The 21,835-nt window shown below is 43.5% G+C and overlaps 1 protein-coding gene and 1 pseudogene across 5 annotated transcripts in view; one reads left to right on the top strand and one right to left on the bottom strand.

The window, feature by feature from the left end:
- The window catches only part of EZH1 (enhancer of zeste 1 polycomb repressive complex 2 subunit), a 32,176-nt gene that overhangs the window by 4,058 nt on the left and 6,283 nt on the right, over window positions 1–21,835 (top strand). For 2 of the 5 annotated variants that reach the window (XM_027094816.1, XM_027094814.1), the window contains exons 1-15: window positions 4,854–4,974; window positions 7,486–7,576; window positions 8,189–8,309; window positions 8,434–8,562; window positions 9,442–9,561; window positions 10,986–11,106; window positions 12,852–13,028; window positions 14,127–14,229; window positions 14,690–14,853; window positions 15,238–15,329; window positions 17,583–17,763; window positions 18,012–18,208; window positions 19,869–19,960; window positions 20,885–20,925; window positions 21,404–21,529. In XM_027094816.1, coding sequence (XP_026950617.1) covers window positions 7,572–7,576; window positions 8,189–8,309; window positions 8,434–8,562; window positions 9,442–9,561; window positions 10,986–11,106; window positions 12,852–13,028; window positions 14,127–14,229; window positions 14,690–14,853; window positions 15,238–15,329; window positions 17,583–17,763; window positions 18,012–18,208; window positions 19,869–19,960; window positions 20,885–20,925; window positions 21,404–21,529 — 1,669 coding nt within the window. In that variant the 5' untranslated portion in view covers window positions 4,854–4,974; window positions 7,486–7,571. Of the gene's footprint in view, window positions 1–4,853; window positions 4,975–7,485; window positions 7,577–8,144; window positions 8,310–8,433; window positions 8,563–9,441; window positions 9,562–10,985; window positions 11,107–12,851; window positions 13,029–14,126; window positions 14,230–14,689; window positions 14,854–15,237; window positions 15,330–17,582; window positions 17,764–18,011; window positions 18,209–19,868; window positions 19,961–20,884; window positions 20,926–21,403; window positions 21,530–21,835 lie in introns of those variants that run through there. The other 3 variants (XM_027094817.1, XM_027094815.1, XM_027094818.1) reach the window with 3 other exon arrangements.
- Window positions 4,408–5,127, bottom strand: LOC113613809 (eukaryotic translation initiation factor 1 pseudogene; annotated as a pseudogene).

Here is a 21,835-nt window from a genome sequence, read left to right as displayed (position 1 = left end):
TCTTTTAGAGAACACCTCCATTCCAGAAAGTCCCTGGTTTTGTTTGTTTGTCTTTAATTTGTCCAAACTGTGTATTGGGCTCTTTCCTGGCCTCTTTAGTCCAACAGACTGTCAATGGGGACTTCAGTGCTCCAAAACTTAAAGTCAAGAGTTCCTCAATGGGTAGAGTTCAGTGCCTCTGATGTGTTGTGTTCTCTGACACACTTGCCCTAATATTTTGATTCAAAATGGAATAACTAAAAAGTCTTGTTTTACTGAATGATAATGAGCAGTCTATATATATATATATATTTTTTGTTGTTGTTGTTGTTGTTTTGGCCAAGCCATGCGGCTTATGGGATTTTAGTTCCCCAACCAGGGATCGACCCCGGGCCCTTGGCAGTGAGAGCATGGAGTCCTAACCACTGGAATTCCCAGCAGTCAATAAATATTAAGCTTTATGCTAGTGTAATGCAGAACCAGCCAAGGTAGGACTCTAGCCTATTAGGAAGTTCCTTTAACTCTTCTGAATCAGTGTTGTACGTCCTAAGAGCCAGCGTTTGGGTCTCATAAAAACTAATCCTGCTTTGATATTTATCACCATTGTCTCAAGTGCACGTGACCTGATTCTTTTAATAAAGCAACACTAGAAAATATTAATGCTATAATTTTATTTTAAATAAGAATTCAGGGGCTTCCCTGGTGGCGCAGTGGTTGAGAGTCCGCCTGCCGATGCAGGGGACACGGGTTCGTGCCCTGGTCCAGGAAGATACCACATGCCGCGGAGCAGCTAGGCCCGTGAGCCATGGCCGCTGAGCCTGCGCGTCTGGAGCCTGTGCTCCGCGACGGGAGAGGCCACAGCAGTGAGAGGCCCGCGTACCGCAAAAAAAAAAAAAAGAATTCAGTGTCGCAACTTCTTGTTAGTAAGGTTCTTTCTGTGTGTATAGTGCCCAGAAACTCAGTGAGTTTTCATAAAAGTACATAGTCATATAACTTTCACCACAAGCAAGGTATAGAACATTTTCATCATCTCAAAAATCTCCTTTATGCTTCTTTCCATTTAATCCCTTTCTAGAAACATTCTAGTAGAATGTCATGTAAGTGGAATCATAAAGTATGAAGTTTTTTGTGTCTGAATTCTTTCGCTTAGCATAATGCTTTTGCGATATATTTTGCATATACAGGAACTGTTTGTTCCTTTTTATTGCTGAGTAGTATTCCATTGTACGTATACACTGCACTTTGTATACATTCACCAATCCATAGATATTTGTGTTATTTCCACTTTTTGGCTGTTACGAATAAAGATGCTCTGAACATTTGTGTACAGGTCTTTATGTACATATGTTTTCATTTCCCTTGGATAAATAATTAGAAATTGTGTGCCAGGTTTTACGGTAAGTATATATTTAACTTTATTAAAAAAAAAAAAACTGGCGGGACTTCCCTGGTGGTCCAGTGGTTAAGAATCCGCCTTCCAATGCAGGGGATGTGGGTTCGATCCCTGGTTGGGGAACTAAGATCCCACATGCCACAGGGCAACTAAGCCCACATGCTGCAACTACTGAGCCCATGCGCCAATACTAGAGAGGCCATGCGCTCTGGAGCCTGCGCACCACAACTAGAGAGAAACTGGAGAGAAGCCCGCGTGCTGCAACAAAAGATCCCACGTGCCGCAACTAAGACCCAATGCAGCCAAAAAAATTAAAAAGAATAATAATAATTTAAAAAACCTGGCAAACTTTTCCAAAGAGGCTGTACCAGGGAATTCCCCAGTACAGCCAAGTTTAGTCGTTAAGACTCTGCACTTTCATTACTGAGGATGCGGGTTTGATCCCTGGTCTGGGAACTAAGATCCCACAAGCCACGCAGTACGGCCAAAAAAATCATAATAATAAAAATAAAGTAAAAAAAATAATGTTGCAAAGTGGCTGTACCACTTTGCATTCCCACCAGCAATGTATGAGGATTCCAGTTGTTCCACATCCTTACCAGCAATTAGTATTATAACTCTTTTTAATATTAGCCATTCTTGTGGTTGTATAATAGTTATGTCAATGTGGTTTTAATTTGCATTTCCTTAATGACTAATGATGTTGAGCATCTTTTTGTGTGCTTATCTGCCATTTCTGTATTTTTTTGGTGAAGTATCTGTTCAAATTTTTATTTTTTATTATTTTTTAAATTTATGGCTGTGTTGGGTCTTCGTTGCTGTGCGCAGGCTTTCTCTAGTTGCCGCGAGTGGGGGCTACTCTTTGTTGCAGCTCACGGGCTTCTCATTGCGGTGGCTTCTCTTGTTGCGGCGCACCGGCTCCAGGCGCGTGGGCTTCGGTAGTTGTGGCTCGTGGGCTTTAGAGCACAGGCTCAGTAGTTGTGGCACACGGGCTTAGTTGCTCCGCGGCATGTGGGATCTTCCCCGACCAGGGCTCAAACCTGTGTCCCCTGCATTGGCAGACGGATTCTTAACCACTGCGCAACCAGGGAAGCCCTCTGTTCAAATTTTTTGCCCACTTTTTATTGGGTTCTTTATTGAGTTGCAGGAGTTATTTAGATGAAGACTTATTTTTAAACTTCTTGACCATAATAGCATATTTTGGAGTTTATTCTCAATGTATAGGTGAATGTAATGAAAAGCTCTTAGCTTAGTACTTAACTGGGATATAAATAGTGTTTTGTGTATATAAGTAACTAAATAACAGATCTAGTAAAATTTAAAGTATTTTTTGTGTGCCACTTCCTTTGCCTAAGATGAATGGACCCATTTCTCCAAATCTGTTCTAGTGAATGCTGAGTTTTTTGTTTGTTTGCTTTTTTTTTTTTATATGTAATCTTGGAAGTGATAGCTGTTGTTAATGTCCAGATGCTGTGAAAACCCATCCTATGGCTGTGTTTCAGGTGTTTATTTTAATCAAACTTATCTGTTCCAAACAGTATGTTTCATCTTCCTCATTCACTTTGTGGGGATTGGCCAACTGCCAAATAAACTTTTTGAGACACCGAAAACACATTAAAAAGCCAAGCAAAATAAATATTGACCCATGGTCACATGAGATTCAAATATCACTTAAATTGTAAAAGGAGGAAGCATGGCTCATTATACATTATGATTGGTTAAAACGCAGTGACATTTTCATGTACATGTGTGTACTGCTCTGGCCAAATAAAGCACTTGAGTAAAATTAGAAATAGTGAGGCTTCCCTGGTGGCGCAGTGGTTAAGAATCCACCTGCTAATGCAGGGACACGGGTTCAAATCCTGGTCCGGGAAGATCCCACATGCCACAGAGCAACTAAGCCCGTGTGCCACAACTACTGAGCCTGTGCTCTGGAGCCCGCAAGGCACAACTACTGAGCCCACGTGCCACAACTACTGAAGCCCGTGTGCCTAGAGCCTGTGCTCCGCACCAAGAAGCCACCGCAATGAGAAGCCCGCACACCGCAACGAAGAGTAGCCCCCGCTTGACGCAACTAAAGAAAGCCCGCGTGCAGCAACGAAGACCCAATGCAGCCAAATAAATAAGTAAATAGAAATAGTGCCATTAATTATTAGACTATTGTGGTGTGCTCACAGTCATCTCTTTTGGCAGACTGTAGGAGATCACATTTCAACTATAACTCCTTTTATAATAAAAATAGTGATGTTTTCCTGTGGCCATCTCCTCTAAGAAATCTACACACACACACACACACACACACACACACACACACGCGCGCGCACCCTAGCAGCTGTGGATTCTTTTCTTTTCCATTACTTGGCCTCCATTTTTACCCTTTTTTCTTTCTTTCTTTCTTCTCTTTTTTTTGTTTCTGAAAAGTTTTATTTAAATAAGGGTTTAAATACAATACATAACATTAATATGAAGGAAAAAAAACAGTTTGTTACTTCACGTGGCATCGGGCAGCTGTTGCTAGTAAGTTGCGAGCTCTACAGCTACATGACTGATACATCGGTTTGAAATTGGTTCCCTTGTCAAAAGTTTAACTCTGATAGAAGGTTGGCCTCACATTCTAGTTTGGACATCGATCAGCTAGGATATGTCTGGTCAAAAAGACCTTGGTGGCAAGCCAGATGTCCTGTCACCTCAAAAGAAGGAAGGTGGCTGCTCTAAGCTCTGCCCACCTGGTCATGTTGGAGATACCACGGGATCTTTCCCCTGATGATCAAAGACTCCCTCTAGCAGTACAGCTGCCGTCGCTGCCTCACCCCATCCTCCACTCTCAGCTTCACCGAGGGCTGTTCAGGTGGCGACATTCTTTTAGGGCAGGGAACTCTGTAGAGGGATTGCTGAGGAGCTTCTGGCCAGACATAGCCGCCTGTGATCTTGGGGCTCTGGACTTGGCTGAAACATCGCCGTTATTGCTTTGTTTCAGGCCGGACACTGCCAGGTGCCTACTGCTTGACCTCTGTTTAAATGAGGGACTTCAAGACTAGACAGCATGGCTCTTTTCAGTTTATTGCATGAAGGAGTTACACTAGTCCAAGTTAAAAGCAGACCCCAAATGGTTACATTACACAAGCTGTGAGGTTTTTAAACTTGTGACAAGGGACAGAAGGAAAATTCTGCTCATTGCAAGGAAATCCTCACTTAAGCTTCAGTGAGCCAGGAGCACTTAAAACCCATGAACCTTCAGCTGATCGTCCTTAGCCAGTCCAGTCTCTACGAGGAACTGGCATATGTTCTTGCGCTGGTCACCCTGTAGCTGAACTACTTCTCCATATTCTGGACGCTCAATTACAGTTCCATCGCAGGCAAATTTCTTCTGAAATGCCGTCACTAGTTTCTTTTTATCGTAATCATCAGCTATCCCTTGGACAGTAGTAAGGGTCTTCCTGCCATTTCTCTGTTAAATTCTTAGATGGCTATAATCCTCAGCGGCAGCAGGAAGCAGATCATCACCCGTACTGGCATCAGCAAAGGGGTCGAAAGAGTGGAGGTTCTGGATAGTGGACATACCATATGATTCCTTTTCCTTGGTGGAAACGACCTGCACCTGCGTAAGACAGAAGACGGCGGGTTGGGGGGACGGAGCGTCAGGAAGCGAGGGGGCTCGAGGGGAGGCTGCTGAGTCCTCGGCTGCGGCTCAATGACTGGGACCCTTTCCTTCCTTCCTTCCTTCCTTCCTTTTTCTCTCTCTCTTTCTCTCTCTCCCCCCCCCTCCCTTTCTCTCTCTTTCCTTTTCTTTTTTTTGGCTGTGCTGCATGGCTTGCACGATCTTAGTTCCCCAACCAGGGATTGAACCCCAGGCCCTTGGCAGTGAAAATGCAGAGTCCTAACCACTGACCACCAGGGGATTCCTGGTCTCCAGTTTTAAATGGATGGAGCAACCTACCTTAAGCTTACTGTTTCAAAAAGGGAAATGAGTGGGAGTTCCCTGGTGGTCCAGCGGTTAAGACTCCACGCACCCAATGCAGGGGACCTGGGTTCGATCTCTGGTTAGGGAACTAGATCCTGGGTTAGGGAACTAGATCCCGCATGCTGCAACTAAGGCCCAACGCAGCCAAACAAATAAATAATTTTTTTTTTTTTTAAAGGGGAGGGCTTCCCTGGTGGCGCAGTGGTTGAGAGTCTGCCTGCCGATGCAGGGGACACGGGTTGGTGCCCCAGTCCGGGAAGATCCCACATGCCGCGGAGCGCTAGGCTAGGCCCGTGAGCCATGGCCGCTGAGCCTGCGGGTCCGGAGCCTGTGCTCTGCAACGGGAGAGGCCACGACAGTGAGAGGCCCGCGTAACGCAAAAAAAAAAAAAAAAAAAAAGGGAGGGCTTCCCTGGTGGCGCGGTGGTTATGAATCCACCTGCCAATGCAGGGGACACAGGTTCGAGCCCTGGTCAGGGAAGATCCCACATGCCTCGGAGCAACTAAGCCCATGTGCCACAACTACTGAACCTGCACTGTAGAGCCCAAGAGCCACAACTACTGAAGCCCACGCGCCTAGAGCCCGTGCTCCGCAGCAAAAGAAGCCACCGCAATGAGAAGCCCACGCACCGCAACAAAGAGTAGCCCCCACTCACCGCAGCTAAAGAAAGCTTGCGCGCAGCAATGAAGACCTAACGCAACCAAAAATAAAGAAATTTATGAAAAAATTTTAAAAAGTGAAAAAAGGGGAAAATGAGTTCCAAAGGGAATGGGAGAGGGATTGCAGTACAAAACCAATTGTTTGGGTCATGTGGGTCTCGATAAGGGTAACCTAAGGTTTCTTAGGGAGGCATTTTGTCCTAGATTTGAATCATTTTTTCATTTCCTAAAGCAGATTATTATTAAGCTTGTTCAGGGCAGAAATTATATGAGCAACTGCTTAATATTACATGTGAGCAGGGTGTATGTTCTTAAATGGTTTTTTCATTCTAAAAAAGAGTCCCTCTTTTGGTCCCCATTCCATAGAGGCATGAGAAGTACTTAAAAGTTGTAGGAAGAAGAAAGATGCTGTAATTTATAGGAAAGAAATTCAGGTCTGCTTAATTTTTGTTATAACCCAGCACCGTAGTACCTTAGCTTCTGGGATTCAAATTCTTAGGTTATGGTATTGTCGTTGTTAAATTCCCTTCCGCCAGAGAGATAATATTTAACTCACAGAGAATTCTGTTTTTAAGAGCTTGAATCACTTGATTGCTTTAACAGTAAACACAGTGAGTCTGTCTGCTTCTTTGCTATTCTGTCCTTACTTCATTTATCCTTTAAGTTTAACATAGCATTACACCAATCCGTCTGGTTCTTTAAATGAAACATTCAGATATAGTCCTCTTGAAGTCCAGTAGCATGAGATATAATTATGATCTGGTGGTGGCATATGTGTGACAGTGGGTTAAATTTTGCTGCTTTCTTGTCTGTGCTGTCATTTCTTATGGGTGAAAACAGGTAATTTAAAAATGCTTCTAGGGGACTTCCCTGGCGGTCCAGTGGTTAAACCTCTGCACTTCCGCTGCAAGGGACACAAGTTCGATCCCTGGTCGGGGAACTAAGATCCCACATGCCGCACGATGCAGACAAATAAATAAATAAAATGCTTCTAAACTTTAGTTTCTGTTTCAAATTTTGGCTCTTCATAGCTCCTTGTAATGTTTTTAGAAATGTAGAATGTTAGGTGAAATAAATAGGCTTCGTTCTCCAGGAAACCTAAGTAGTTGATGTAGAATGAAAACATAACCTTGCAGATTTTATTGAATTTTTACATGCACTTAATATTTGTTCTTTCTCTAAAATATTAATTTTTGGACCTGCTGGCTGAGCCTAGAAATTGGTGCAGAAAAGCACACTTAGTAATTGTGAGAATATATTTGTATGTATGACTGGAAGGATAGAATTCAATAAAATAAAGCACACTTCTCAAATGGCATTATTAGGACCTGTATTATTAGGACCAAGTATTATTAGGACCTGACTTATATGCAGATATAGTGGTAGCAGAGACCTCAAAGTCTTCATAGTTCTTAGGGAGCATCCTACTGAGGGAATCAGGGTCTAAACATGCTCCACTGACTTGAAACCACTGTCTGTTCTCTTTTGAAAAGCTGAACATTTGTTTGGCCTTTGTGTCTTGCCATTCCTCTGAAGAACAGAAGACACCTGTAAAACTATACCCTTTGCCCTGCATTCTATGAGGTAGGTAGAGTGTGGTACAATAAGTACTTCTTTAAAACTGTGAACCTTAATTCAAACACTGCCCCCCCAAAAAAGTGATTTGCAATGTTATTTGATTTGCAATGTTATATTTCCATGTGTCTTGATTTGGAGATAAGATTATACTGTTGTCATATCTGACCTTTATTGCTAGGCATGTGGTAGATTTAGGCAGTTTGGCGGGTGTAGTTTTATCCTGTGGGTGGATCTTTCCACGAAGCTCTTTGATATTAACTTAGTTCTTGCTAAACATTTCTCTTAATAAGGTAGTGGGTAGACTTCCAAATTTCCAAGTAATCCAAGTTCCTAAATATCTGTGAAAGAACTTCTTGAGAGCTAAATTAAAAACAAGGTACCACAGGAGGACAGAGGCTAAGCTTGTGGGTAATCAGACCAGAAATTGCTGGTATGAAATCTTTTCTTAATTGGAAGTTTCTGTTAGACTCATAGATTTGGGTTCTTTAAGCTTACGTTTTTATGACTAAACGTAACGGGAATGAAAGCATAATTGACCATGTTTATTTGAATTTGTGGAATGCTTCATTTCCAGGCAGTTGAATGCTATTTGTCATCTCTGCCTCTCTTTGATTACAGCAAAATGGATATACCAAACCCCCCAACTTCCAAATGTATCACTTACTGGAAGAGGAAAGTTAAATCTGAATACATGCGACTTCGGCAACTTAAACGGCTTCAGGCGAATATGGGTGCAAAGGTAAAAATACTTCTTAACTGAAAGGTTATGTATTTTAACATATTGATCCAATATGGAGGGGTTGGATTTCTTTTTTCTTAGTCTTCTCTTGAAATCCTAACAGTTTTTTCTTTGGCTCTGCTAGGCTCTGTATGTAGCAAATTTTGCAAAAGTTCAAGAAAAAACCCAGATCCTCAATGAAGAATGGAAGAAGCTTCGTGTCCAACCTGTTCAGTTGATGAAGCCTGTGAGTGGGCATCCTTTTCTCAAAAAGGTACTTCCAGTGTCTAAGCTCAGCCTTCCTCTCTTCCTTGAACTTAAGGGTTTTTTTCTGTATTTGTGATATTAGAAAATAAGGATAATGGATACAGCTACTGTAGTCATCTTTGAATAACTGGGATGGTAATTGTTCTCCTCAGTTAATGAGTATAATCATGAGTTTTTCATAGAAAAATAAGACGTTTACTGTCTACCATCCTGGGCTCTGTGTACAAGCTTCAAAGCAGCCTTTTTTGTGTCTTGTTTGGCACCTCCACTACTTTGAAATTGGGAAAGGAATGCCGTGGATAATGGATAGGAGTATATTGATCAAAGGGACATCCCTTTCTCTAAACTAAAAAATCATCCTAGTTTCTTATAGAGATAATATTTTTTAAATATAAAAAGCAGATAGTTTATTGAGAGCAACTTTCTTTCCCAAAGCAGAATGTGACTGTAATCTCTCTACTACTTTGCTTCTCCCTGTACTGTCCCCATCAAGCTATGCAGCTAAGTTGATGTCCACTGTCTTAAAGTTTAGGTCTTCAGGAAAACTTCCTTATCTTCCTCCTTATCTCCCAGGACTCTCAGAGGCCCTTTGCTGTTGGGTTCAGCCCAAGGAGACCAACAGTTTTAGATTGAGATAAACATCAGTTGAGTGTGGGAGGCACTGTGCTGGACTCTGTAGGGGATGCACAGGTGAATAAGAGACAGTTCCTGCTTCCCACAGGTTTACACTTGAGTTGTTCCTTTTAGGAGCTGATTGTTACAAAACCCTCAGCTTATTAATTTGTAAGAAGTAGAAGGCTACTGGGATCATTTTGGAAGGAAACTCCAATTCTCTCATGGGCTGTGTGCTTGCCCTTCCCTTTCCATGTCATTTCTTATATTTCAGTGTACCATAGAGAGCATTTTCCCAGGATTTGCAAGCCAGCATATGTTAATGAGGTCTCTGAACACAGTTGCGTTGGTTCCCATCATGTATTCCTGGTCGCCTCTCCAGCAGAACTTTATGGTACGTATTGAAAGTACCGTGGTGATTGTTTAAACTTAATGATTTTTTTTTTTAATGTTGATATGCTGGCACTCCTCTCAGGGTAAATATTGTCAGAATATACTTAACAAAGCTTGGACCTGCAGAGCAGAATGTTTTTGTAATTTATTGACTCTGAAAAACACATATTGCAAGTTGTTCTAACTTGTTAGATTTTGTGCTCTCTGAAGTGTACCTCAGAATTGATGCTGGTTCTTTTTTGAATGAAAGAGACTGGGCAAGAGTCCAATTTTCCTTTACTGCCTTGGCCCAATTTTATAACATTATGTGCAGTTAAATGCAGTCTAAATCAGACATTTCTTTCAGCAGGTTGACAACTCCCTGCTGATGGAGCAATCCTTTCTTAATCCCCTAAAGGCAAGATGCTATGAAAGCAACTAAGATAACAGAGGTGCACATGGATCTACAGTCCTTTCATCTGCGCCTTTATGCTGACTCCTACTAGGATTATTTGTGGTTCTGATAATCAGTCCTCTGTAAATATCATGGCAATCGCTTATCATGCCTGGTGACAGATAGCAGTTCTGCTGACTGGAATAGGGTTTAGGTTTACAGAAGGAAATCATCTCTTAGAAGAAAACTTCAGAGTAATTTTACCTGATAGTTGGAGAACTAAGAATGACCATTCTCTGCTGAACCAAAAAATAAAATAAGATAAAATAAAATAAAATAGAATAAAATAAAAATGATCCATTAGTATTGTTTATTGCCAGAAAATATACATAGCTTGTACTGCAATTGACTTTAGATTCCCACTGAGTGTGAGTAATTTGAATTGTAATCATAATTTTTTATTATGTTTATCCGAGGTTAGTCTTAGTCTATATAATAGAATATACAAATACTTTATGGTTGCCAGTTTCTGTTATAAACATTCCAGTTATACTGCAGATTATACTCTTGGAAGCCTTCCTTTCATCTGTCTCTCCACTTATGAGAAGAATTAGAATTGAAGACCTTTTAGGCTGTTGTTTATGTGATATTTGTACCTATTTCACAATGATGTTTAGTGGGTAAAATGACGTAATAGATGGAATCACTGTGAAAAAGAAATGTGCTGTCACATTCTAGATGTTGGTGAAAATATCATTGTTAATATCATTGTTAATATCATTGTTAATATCCAGCTTAACATTTGGTAGTTAATATTCTCCAATAGTAAAACTGACTTCTTTTTTTCTTCCAAGAGTAGCATTACTCCCTTCCATTTGAGGTTTTGTTGGCAAAACAAAATGGCCAGTCTTTAAAATGTAGTTAACTTTGTAACCAAAGGCATTTTCAGGGGCTTCAAGGCAGCAAAAAAGGCTTGGCAAAGGTTCCTTTAAACAGGAAAGAGGAGCTTCACAGTGGATTCATGGAATGAATCACATCTGCTTTGATTTCAGGTAGAAGATGAGACAGTTTTGTGCAATATTCCCTACATGGGAGACGAGGTGAAAGAAGAAGATGAGACTTTCATTGAGGAGCTGATCAATAACTACGATGGCAAAGTGCACGGTGAAGAAGGTAGTGGCGCTGGGCTCCTGGACTTTGTTAGGATGGTGCCTCTTATCTGATGCAGCATTGTCTTGCTTTTATCTGCTGCCTCATGGTGGATACACTGAAGAATATTTCAATGTCACCACATGGCTGGGAGTAAACATTTTATATTACCAACACCCCTATTCAATTTTAAAAGGAGTTGGGGGAATTCCCTGATGGTCCAGTGGTTAGGACTCCAAGCTCTCACTGCCAGGGACCCGGGTTCAATCCCTGGTTGGGGAACTAAGATCCCACAAGCCACGTGGCATGGCCAAAAAAAGGAGATGGGACATAAAAGTAATCAGTGGCTAGAGAGAAAGTTTAGTGAACAAATAAGTTTGATCTTAGGAGTTTTCCATAAATCCATCCAAGGCTGTTTTGTTCTTTGTTTCCCTTTCTGTGAGACTGGCAATGAGTATAACCTCTCTCCTTAGATCCAAATACCCCCTGGATCTCCCAGAAGTTGGTTAGAATATTCTGACTTTCCTAAAAGTGTTACCAAACCAAACTTGGGTCTGCTTGTCCGCATGTAGTAAAGCCAATCTTCTGACACCAGGTTGGGGTGAAGGAAAGTACGGCATTTATTGTAGGGTGCCAAGCAAGGAGAAAAGACAGGCCATGCCCAAAGGACCGGAACTCCCTGATGGCTTTCACAGAAGGGGTTTTAAAGGCAATGTGAGGAAGGGGGCCGCAGGGCGCGTGATCCGCTGGTGCCCAATGCTTGGATTGGTTGGCATCAGGGTGAAATTTCAAGCATCATCAACTTTCTGGTTTCAACCAGTCTAGGGTCTGCATACTTGTGGTCAGCAGTTTTCCTCTGGTGGGCGTCTGCGTTTTGTAAGACAACTTAGGAACATGTGTCAGGCCTGTATCTATATCTTTCGGGGAACTGGGACTACGGTGGTTCTCCTACGTTGTAGGTTTGTAGTCTAAACTGTTACCAGTTTCCTGGCCCAACAGCTATTCTTTGTTTCTGCATCTTCACATTTCCTAATTGTTACCTCTTGAGCCAGTCTTTTGGTGACTCAGGGAAGGCCTGGGAGACTAAAGCAAAAGCCTTTTACTTCAAAGGACAGGGACACAGTGGCTTGTATACGATTTCAAAGGCAAGTCATTTGTATTTAGTTGTAGTTCTAGAAAAGGCGTTAGTGTGTACGAAGGGGAGATAGGGAGAGACTCTCCGTGGACTCGCAAACCAATAGCCTCACCTGATCTTTTGACAATTGTGGGTGCTGCTGTGATGCTGTTGAAATGCATTATTTATACACAGTGCCCCCTAGTGTTCAGAGGCTTTATCCTAAGTTGTAGTATAACCCCATATTTTGATAGTATGATTTTTTAAACAAGTATGCTGTCTTTTGATTCAAAGAAGTCACTACTGACCCATCAGCAGCAAAACCAAGTACATTTTCATTTTATCATCTTCCTCTGTCCCATTTGTATTGTTGGAACACTTTTGTGATATTTTGGACCATAAATACAGGTTGATATTACTGAGGAAGTGAAGACCCCAGTAAAAAGAAAGCCCATAACTGGATTTCCCACTCCAGCCAGCTGAACTGTTGCAGTTGTATGAGCCAATCCAATTATTGTAATTCCCTGGTTGTCCACATAAAAATGTACATATATTATCTATCTGGGTCTCAGGAGTGAACACAGGAAAATCTTCCCAGGAGGACTAATGGACTATAAAATGACCACTGCTCATCCATCTAAATCTTATATTTCAGAGATGATTCCCGGGTCTGTCCTGATTAGTGATGCTGTTTTCTTGGAGTTGGTAGATGCTCTGAATCAATACTCCGATGAGGAGGAAGAAGGGCACAACGACACCTCAGATGGAAAGCAAGATGACAGCAAAGAGGATCTGCCAGTAACAAGAAAGAGAAAACGACATGCTATTGAAGGTGAATAGCGTGACTTCCTAATTCCACCGTGAAAGTGACAGTGAGAGGGAGGAAGGCAAAAACAGAAGTTTATTGCTTATTAAAGGCTGTTGGTGCTTCTCATTGGTCCACTTAAAAGGAAAATGTGCTCACTGACTAATGGTTTAAGATAGCTGTGATCTAGCTGAAGAAGAAAGTAGGAGAACTTAGACAGTAATCATTGTGCATTTCTAATTATAAAAATAGTGTCTTTGGAATATACGGAAAATTATAAAGAAGAAAATAAAATTACCCTGTTGTGCTGCTGCCTAGAAATAACCAGTATTAATATTTCCTTCTAGACTTAAAAAATGTATATATATAAATATACATATGTACACCTAAAATGGGTACAATATTATATATCAATTATACCTCAATTTTTAAAAAGTACATATGTAAATTAACATACATATGTGGTATGTGAAATTGGTGTCACGCCACATATGTGTGTATACCCATACATAATTTTATACCCCTTATTTATTTAATCTTATACATCATGAGCATTTTCCCATGTTAGTCAATATTTAATTATTTAATTAATTTCACATTTAATTATACTTTATGTTATCTAATTATACTATATGTCTAGACACATAGTCTCTCTCTCGTTATAACGAAGTTATAGTATCTATCTTGTTTTTCAGCATCAATATTATGGTGGGGTCCTTCTGCACTCAGGTCTCTCCATAAAAACTTCTGTTTTCACCTCCAGATTCTGTCTGGGACTGTGGATTTTTTTTTTTGGCCACACCATACAGCTTGTGGGATATTAGTTCCCCGACCAGGCTCTCGGCAGTGAAAGCTCAGAGTCCTAACCACTGGAGCGCCAGGGAATTCCCCTGGACTGTGGATTTTGTTGTTAACATGTAGATGAATCTGATTTCCTTATTTACTGGTGGCCTATTAGATAGGTCCAGGTAGCACTGACCTTCTTCATGTATTCCTAAACCGTCAATGGTTAGGTTAACAGAGCAGCTCTAATCAAAATGCCGTGACAAAAGGAGAAACGATCGAATAGCTTTGTTTGCATATTCTGATTATGGCACGCAGGAACTTTTTGTCTTTCTAATTCAGGCAACAAAAAGAGTTCCAAGAAACAGTTCCCAAATGACATGATCTTCAGTGCGATTGCCTCAATGTTCCCTGAAAATGGTGTCCCAGATGACATGAAGGAGAGGTAGGGAACGCTGCCCCCTGCAGGCCATGTAGAGCACCGGGGGGCGGGGGGAAGCTTTCATACAAGCTTGTTTTTGGTTCATAAAAAGCCCCATTTCTGGTAAGTGCATTATGATTGGCCTACACTTCTGATTATCTCTGAATGCGCATTCCCATATTAAGGGACATCATTTGCTGGCTTTTAAGTAAGTCTGGGCAGAGAAGTTTAAAGATTTTGCCACTTTTCTGGAGAGTTACTCCAGCACCATATTTATCAAATCTTTGCCTCCCTTTACTTTCAGACACACGCCGAGCCCAGCATAATTACAGTGGTGAACCCACTTGGTTATACATCAAGACCTATAAAAAAACGTCCATTCTCCCTTGGCAGACCATTCGCGATGACTGTCACTACTCAGTGTGCATTTTCTCAGTGCAAACATTCCCTTGGAAGGAACTCTCACCTCTCTTTTCTTAACTAGGTATCGAGAGCTCACAGAGATGTCAGACCCCAATGCACTGCCCCCTCAGTGCACACCCAACATCGATGGCCCCAATGCTAAGTCCGTGCAGCGGGAGCAGTCCCTGCACTCCTTCCACACGCTCTTCTGCCGGCGCTGCTTTAAATACGACTGCTTCCTTCACCGTGAGTGGGACGACCCTGAAATGCTCTCCTGTTTTCCATCCCCAGCCACCATTTCCTTCTCTTTATTTCAGTTTATCCGATAGAGTTCCCGGCTTCTGGTCTGATGATGGTTTTACAAAGGGCCCATTCTATTTTCTCTTGTTCAGTTATAGTGCAGTGTGCTTTGCATGGTCAGGACAGAATAACCAGCAACACAGTTGTCCCCGAGTACCCCCTAGCTTTGGAAGAAGTGTGTTGATGTCAGAAATGATTTGGTTTTGTGCACCTTGATGATAGCTGTTTATATTTAAATTCTCCTGCAGTAGCTCCCTAATTCAATTTTGTTCCTCCCCCTCCTGTCAAGTGGATGAACCATTGGCAACAGGACAGTTTTGTGTTTTCCAGCTTTTCATGCCACCCCTAATGTATATAAACGCAAGAACAAAGAAATCAAGATTGAGCCGGAACCATGTGGCACAGACTGCTTCCTTTTGCTGGTACGTTTTTAAGCTGTTCTGCCATTGTTAAACTTTGTTGAAAACTGAACAGGAAATGGTCCTTGGGCTTTCTACCCCAGGAAACACAAACCAAGTGAGCTGGTACACAGCACCCTGGGGGTCACACGGTACAGATGAAACATGGCTTCTGCTCTTAAGGAGCTCCCAGTTACTGCAGCAGTAGGACTGTGAAGTTAGTCTTGTGGAGCGAGGTTTGAAGAACATTGAAGGCCTTCTCGCTCTAAATATCAGCTACTCAGATTTCAGAGTCTGAAACTGTGTTGTTTGAACTGGAGCTGTATGTGTGTGTGAGACACCATTTTCTTTGCTGTCTCCCTTTAAATGCATATAAATGTAGGAGGAATAACACGTGAAGGTGCTGATGTCTTATGTGAGTTAATCAACCAGATGGACCCTTCCCCGATGGACAGACCTCATGCAGCGGCATAAAGTCTCCTGCATTCATGTGGGGAGGCGGTACACTGAGAGCTCGAAGGGAATAGGTTCAGTTGGACTTGCCAAAGACACAGTTCTGCTTTCTACACAACAGGGTGAGCTTAGGTAAAGAATAAAATACCTTGATAAAATTTCTGCTACCAAATAAAATGAGGTTATACAGCCAAGTGCCTCTGGGACCATCTTTAGTGGGATAATAGAAGGAAGATGGTAGAGCGTTTCACTGGATAAAAATCTGGAAAATGTGCCATATGGTAAAGCAAAAGAATAAATAGACTTTGTCTGATTTATTTTTTCCGTAATATGTATTAACGCTTTCCTACGTGTCAAGCAGTAGGCTGGCCCTTAACATATATTATCTTATTTTCATGCTTATAACAACATCTTGAGGTGGAGAAACTATAGGTTATAAAAGTTACATATTTTGCCTCAAGATTGTTACTATGTCAGTGGTGTGGCAGTGAGGAAACTCAAGCTCTGGTCTAACTCCACAGTCCATGCTTTTTTGTTTTTAACACCATGTTATGTCAACATACCAGCATTTACATAACTCAGAAGGACATTGCCCTCTCCACAGCAGTTTTCCTGGAATCTTGTGTGTGTCACATCGTAGCATAGGCCCTTAATATCAGATTCAATTAAATTCAAAACTTCTCTCTTGGAATTTCTTTTAGGGCCTTCTGAATATCCTTAGTAATGGTAAACCTTTATCCTTTACTTATAGATTTAGTTTTCAGAAACAGCTAGAAATCTTTGGAAACCAAGTCCGGTGAGAAGACAGATGATCAAGCTGAATGATGTTATTTGGTCTTTAAAACAAAACAAAACAAAACCCCACAATAAACGTAGCTATAAAGTAACAAAACAGTATTCTTCCAAGTTTAAAATACTGACTTGGAGGGAAGTTCCAAAATTAAGTAGGAATATTATACAAATTCAGGGATCATACATTTTCTTATTGAAACAGAGACCGTGTGGTTAAATGTAAGGAAGAGTGAGGCCTGGAGACCAAGAGCCCTGATTCTTGTACCTACTCTGGAGTACTAACTACATGCTCTCAGCAGGTCCCTTCCCCTCTCTGAACCTCATTTTCTTTCTTTCTTTTCTTTTTTTTTTTTGGCTGCTTTGGGTCTTTGTTGCTGTGCGCGGGCTTTTCTCTAGTTGCGGCGAGCGGGGGCTACTCTTCTTCGCTGCAGTGCCCGAGCTTCTCATTGCGGTGGCTTCCCTTGTTGCAGAGCATGGGCTCGGCACGGGCTTCAGTAGTTGTGGCATGTGGGCCCTAAAGAGCACGGGCTTCAGTATTTGCGGCACGTGGGCTCAATAGTTGTGGCACATGGGCTTAGTTGCTCCGCGGCATGTGAGATCTTCCCGGACCAGGGATCGAACCCGTATCCCCTGCGTTGGCAGGCGGATTCTCAGCCACTGCACCACCAGGGAAGTCCCTGAACCTCATTTTCTCATCTACAGGAGAATATGTTCTCAAATTCCAGACAGCTAGCATGCAAATGAACGTAAGATACAACTCACCAGACAGTTGAAGGTGCATAGATGCATTGATTATATCTTTCTAAAGATTATTTTATAGGGCAGCTGTTTTGTGAAGAGGTATAAGTTTGTAAGCTTTAGAATGTTAAGAAACTATCATGTGGTCATACTTATGTGGTACAGAGAAAAGAAAGAAAAAGAAAAGGCATTGTTGTAAGTAAGCCCAGATATTGAAGATAGTTTGTGATGACGGGAACAACGTGGTGGCTCTGGGCCTGGTTCTGTTTCCTAACTGTGACACGGCCATTGCAGGAAGGAGCAAAGGAGTATGCCATGCTCCACAACCCTCGCTCCAAGTGCTCCGGGCGTCGCCGGCGAAGGCACCACGTGGTCAGTGCTTCCTGTTCCAACACTTCAGCCTCTGCTGTGGCTGAGACCAAAGAAGGGGACAGTGACAGGGACACTGGCAATGACTGGGCCTCCAGTTCTTCAGGTACAGTGAACAGAAAATGATCTCTTCTTTCCACACAAGGTAAACCCAGGACCATTGCCTAACACCTAACATCACTACCTTTTAAAATTGTTCATTCTTTCCACGTGTTCACCTGTAAGCAGTAAGGACAGGGAACATTTTTGTTCCTAATGATTCTGCCTTTAGAATGAAGTACTGAGTCTGTGGCACACTACTGATGACAACTGCACTCCACCTTCTTCTGTTTCTCTTATTTCTTCCTTTCTTAGAGGCTAACTCTCGCTGTCAGACCCCCACGAAACAGAAGGCTAGTCCGGCCCCACCTCAGCTCTGTGTAGTGGAAGCACCCTCGGAGCCTGTGGAGTGGACCGGGGCTGAAGAATCTCTTTTTCGAGTCTTTCACGGCACCTACTTCAACAACTTCTGTTCAATAGCCAGGCTTCTGGGGACTAAGACGTGCAAACAGGTACTGTCTGAAAGGAACAAGAACAAGTTGCTACTCTGGTGGCCCTTTTGCCTTTTTTTTTTTTTTTTTTGGCTGCCTTGGGTCTTCGTTGCTGCGTGCGAACTTTCTCTTGTTGTGGTGTGCGGGCTTCTCATTGCAGTAGCTTCTCTTGTTGCGGAGCATGGGCTCTAGGCGTGCGGGCTTCAGTAGTTGTGGCGTGTGGGCTCAGTGGTTTGTGGCTCATGGGCTCTAGAGCGCAGGCTCAGTAGTTGTGGCGCACGGCCTTAGTTGCTCCGCGGCATGTGGGATCTTCCTGGACCAGGGATCGAACCTGTGTCCCCTGCATTGGCAAGTGGATTCTTAACCACTGCGACACCAGGGAAGTCCCCTTTTTGCCATTTTGTAAGACTGCCTGTCTGGACAAAAGCTTTCTAAAGCTCAGTCCTTCATGAGCCTGTGCTTCTGGGCCATGAGGTGGGTGCCCCAAACATGGGACCTCCTGCGAATGCCAGGCCTAGCAAGGTTTGGGGATCTGCTCTCCTTGCTGAATTCTTATTTCTGTCTCTAGCCACTCTCTACCTCTTCTGGATGTTTCTACCCTCTTCAGCTTTTTTTTTTGGTTCCTGCCTTTCCTTCTAAATGTGGACCCATTTCCTAGAAGGGACTCCTGGGTCTTTCTGGGGATCTTCTTAGCTTGCATTTCCACTGCTGCTCCTGCTTCTGCCCCCACCTCACCCCACCCATCAGTCTTCTCAGTTGCTTTATTCTTCAAATGTGGAATCATCAGATTTTCTAAATAGGACCCCTAAGAGCTGGGCCTGGAACTTGCCCATCTCGCTCAGCTCATCTGTAGAATCGCAATCTGATAGCAGCTGCTGATACTCTGGAGGCAGGAAAAGCCTGCGGTGAGAAGACAGACTGAAGCACAGGGACAGGGAGTCAGGTGTTAGGGCCAAACTGTCCAAAGAGAGAGGAACGCCAGCGCTTGAGCCCTGCTCGCGTAGCTCCCTACCTTCTGAATGGAGCTCACATCTGTTTCCCCAAGGCACAGGTTTTCTTGACCTAAAAATCTGCAGAAATGTGTGCAAAACCATTTTTGTGTGTATTTTCCCGAGAAGAAGATTCATAGTTTTCACGGAATCTCAAGAGGGCCTATAACCAAAAAGGAGAAGAAAAAGCTGAAAACGAACGCTCTAAGGGAAGCAGCACGTTGAACGGGAACCAGCCTTCCTGAAATGCTGTCCTACTGAAATAGTCAAGGCTCTGACATCTTTACGCCAACAGAGGGAGCTAGTGCTTAGCCGGGTGGTACCTCTGGTCACGTCAGACTCAGTCACACAAGGTACACGGTGCTGCCCTTCCTAAGAAGAGGCAGATACTGTTGGTAAGAATCGGCCCACTCAGGGCTTGGTAGGCAGAGCAGTAGATGAAAGCTACTGACCAGGAAAACTGTACCTGTACTCAGTATTTCTCCTTCTCGAATCAGGATAAACACTTAAGAATTAACTTCAGAGCCAGTAACCCAATGTCCCAGGGCCACTCTATCTCTCCCTACTGAAGATGCTCAGTCATCGGCCTGTGAGCTCTCCAGAACTCTCCCAAGCCCAGCACCTGGCTGGGTCACTTACCTGACCACTCAGCTCAAGGAGAAGTGACAGGTCCTGTTGGATTTCTCTTCCAGGTCTTCCAGTTCGCAGTCAAAGAATCACTTATCCTGAAGCTGCCAACAGATGAGCTCATGAACCCCTCACAGAAGAAGAAGAGAAAGCACAGGCAAGGGTCGGACAGAGGGCTTTCTATGGCCGGGCTGTCCCTGTGCTCTGACCTCCCCTAGGACTTCCCTGCTGCCTCCCTCTTCAGCCACTGCCCATCAGTTCAGCATCACCCAGCGGGGGGCCAGCCTTCTCAGTGCTCCCTGTGGGTCTGTGCCTTGGACCAGCCCTTCCCTTGTCCCTCGATGCTGTGGACCATGAAATAACTGGTTTTCCGTCTAAGCTCCCGGCCAGTAGGACGTGAGCTAGCCTCGTGGCTCCACCCTGAGGCCATTTATTCTCACTGGGCTGTTAGTTACCACTGTGCCCACTTCTCAGCTCTGACCAGAGTCTTTTTTTGTCTTTGGTTTTTTTGTTTTGGGCATTTGTGTTGTTTTTCTAAGTTGCATAACAACACTGCCTTCTAGCTAGTCTTTGCTTAGGGTTGGAAGTTTTTTTTTGTCTTTTGGTTTTGTGTGTGTGTGTCCAACACTCTGCCTGGCTTTATTCCCCAAGGAACTGACACCAGTTCTAGATGTAGAAGGAAATCCCTGTGTCTTCTCCCTTTCAACCTCCCCGTCCTGAAATGCCCCCACATCTCCACCTCCCCAAAGAGAGGGAGGGCAGGGGAGAGGAGACGGGGAGAAACGATAGCATTTTAATAGATGTAGAGGGTTGGGTTTTGTTTTGCATCTGGTTTTTGTTCTTTTACGTATGTTTGTTTATTGAGAGGGGTGTTGTTCATGTCTAAATCCTGAGGCATAGGCCAGCTGCAGGTAGGATGGACTCCAGCTTCCGTGGACCAACGTCCAGGCCTCCTGTGAAGGGATTTGGGGAGGATCCCCAGTCATCAGACCGCAGTCCCTCAGAGCAGGTCATGTTATCACTTACCCGAATCTGCAGAGTTCCCCAGGGCCATGACCCTGAGCTGTACCATCTCTTGCAGGCTGTGGGCTGCTCACTGCAGGAAAATTCAGCTGAAGAAAGGTAAGTTCCACCAGGGTGATCCGCTCAGGTTGCAGCCTGTGGCCGCCCCTCCCGCTGCCCCACCCATGGCTGCACTTGTTGACCCGGCATGGCCTCCGCACACATCGCAGGTCCCCCTGCAGCAGCTGAGAACAGCTCAGCCCCTCACTGCAGCTGAGAAGACCTCTTAGGAGGTAGAGTCACAGGCCTGTGGTCACTGACTTTCATCATGGGCCATTTGCCAGGTTTTAGGCTTTGTTTAGTGTTTAAAATAGCTGCTGTGATTGGACCATTTCCACACTCTCCCCACAAAGCAACTCACACCACTGTAGCTTATGAACCATCACCTGTGATTGCTTCTCACTTGAGGTGCTAAATGTGTGTCCAAGGTTATGATCAGAACAAGCCTCCTTTGAATGGGGGCAACTGGACCCTTGGGAGGGAGGGCAGCTTGGGAGTGTGGGCACAGCAGTGTCCTGTCTGTTCTTTTCTCTCCTAGATAACTCCTCCACCCAAGTGTACAACTACCAGCCCTGTGACCACCCAGACCGGCCCTGTGACAGCACCTGCCCCTGCATCATGACTCAGAATTTCTGTGAGAAGTTCTGCCAGTGCAACCCTGACTGTAAGAGTTCTCCGTTTGCTGCAATAGTCGGCCTCAGCATCCTAGGTTTCCCTCTGCTCCGGCCCCCACCCCCCAGGCCCTTTGCTGCTTACGGGCCTTCTCATATTCTCCTTGCTGTGTTTGAAGCATTCTCCAGGGAAAGCAAGATACTTAAGATCTGGAAAAACCATTTTTTAAAAACCCTGATGTGTATGATTTTAAAAGCAACAATTACACAGAAATCAGCTGCTTTTCCAGCTTCACCTTTCAGGGCAGCATTAAGAAACAGGGGAATCTTTTTCCTTAAAGTGCAAAAACACAGCCTCC

This window comes from Aethalodelphis obliquidens, unplaced genomic scaffold (assembly GCF_003676395.1).
Source record: "Aethalodelphis obliquidens isolate GAN/ISIS:26980383/991018 unplaced genomic scaffold, ASM367639v1 scaffold89, whole genome shotgun sequence".
Taxonomy (NCBI): Eukaryota; Metazoa; Chordata; class Mammalia; order Artiodactyla; family Delphinidae; genus Aethalodelphis; species Aethalodelphis obliquidens.
Note: the sequence above shows the minus strand (reverse complement) of the source record. Positions and strands in the feature narration are given on the sequence as shown.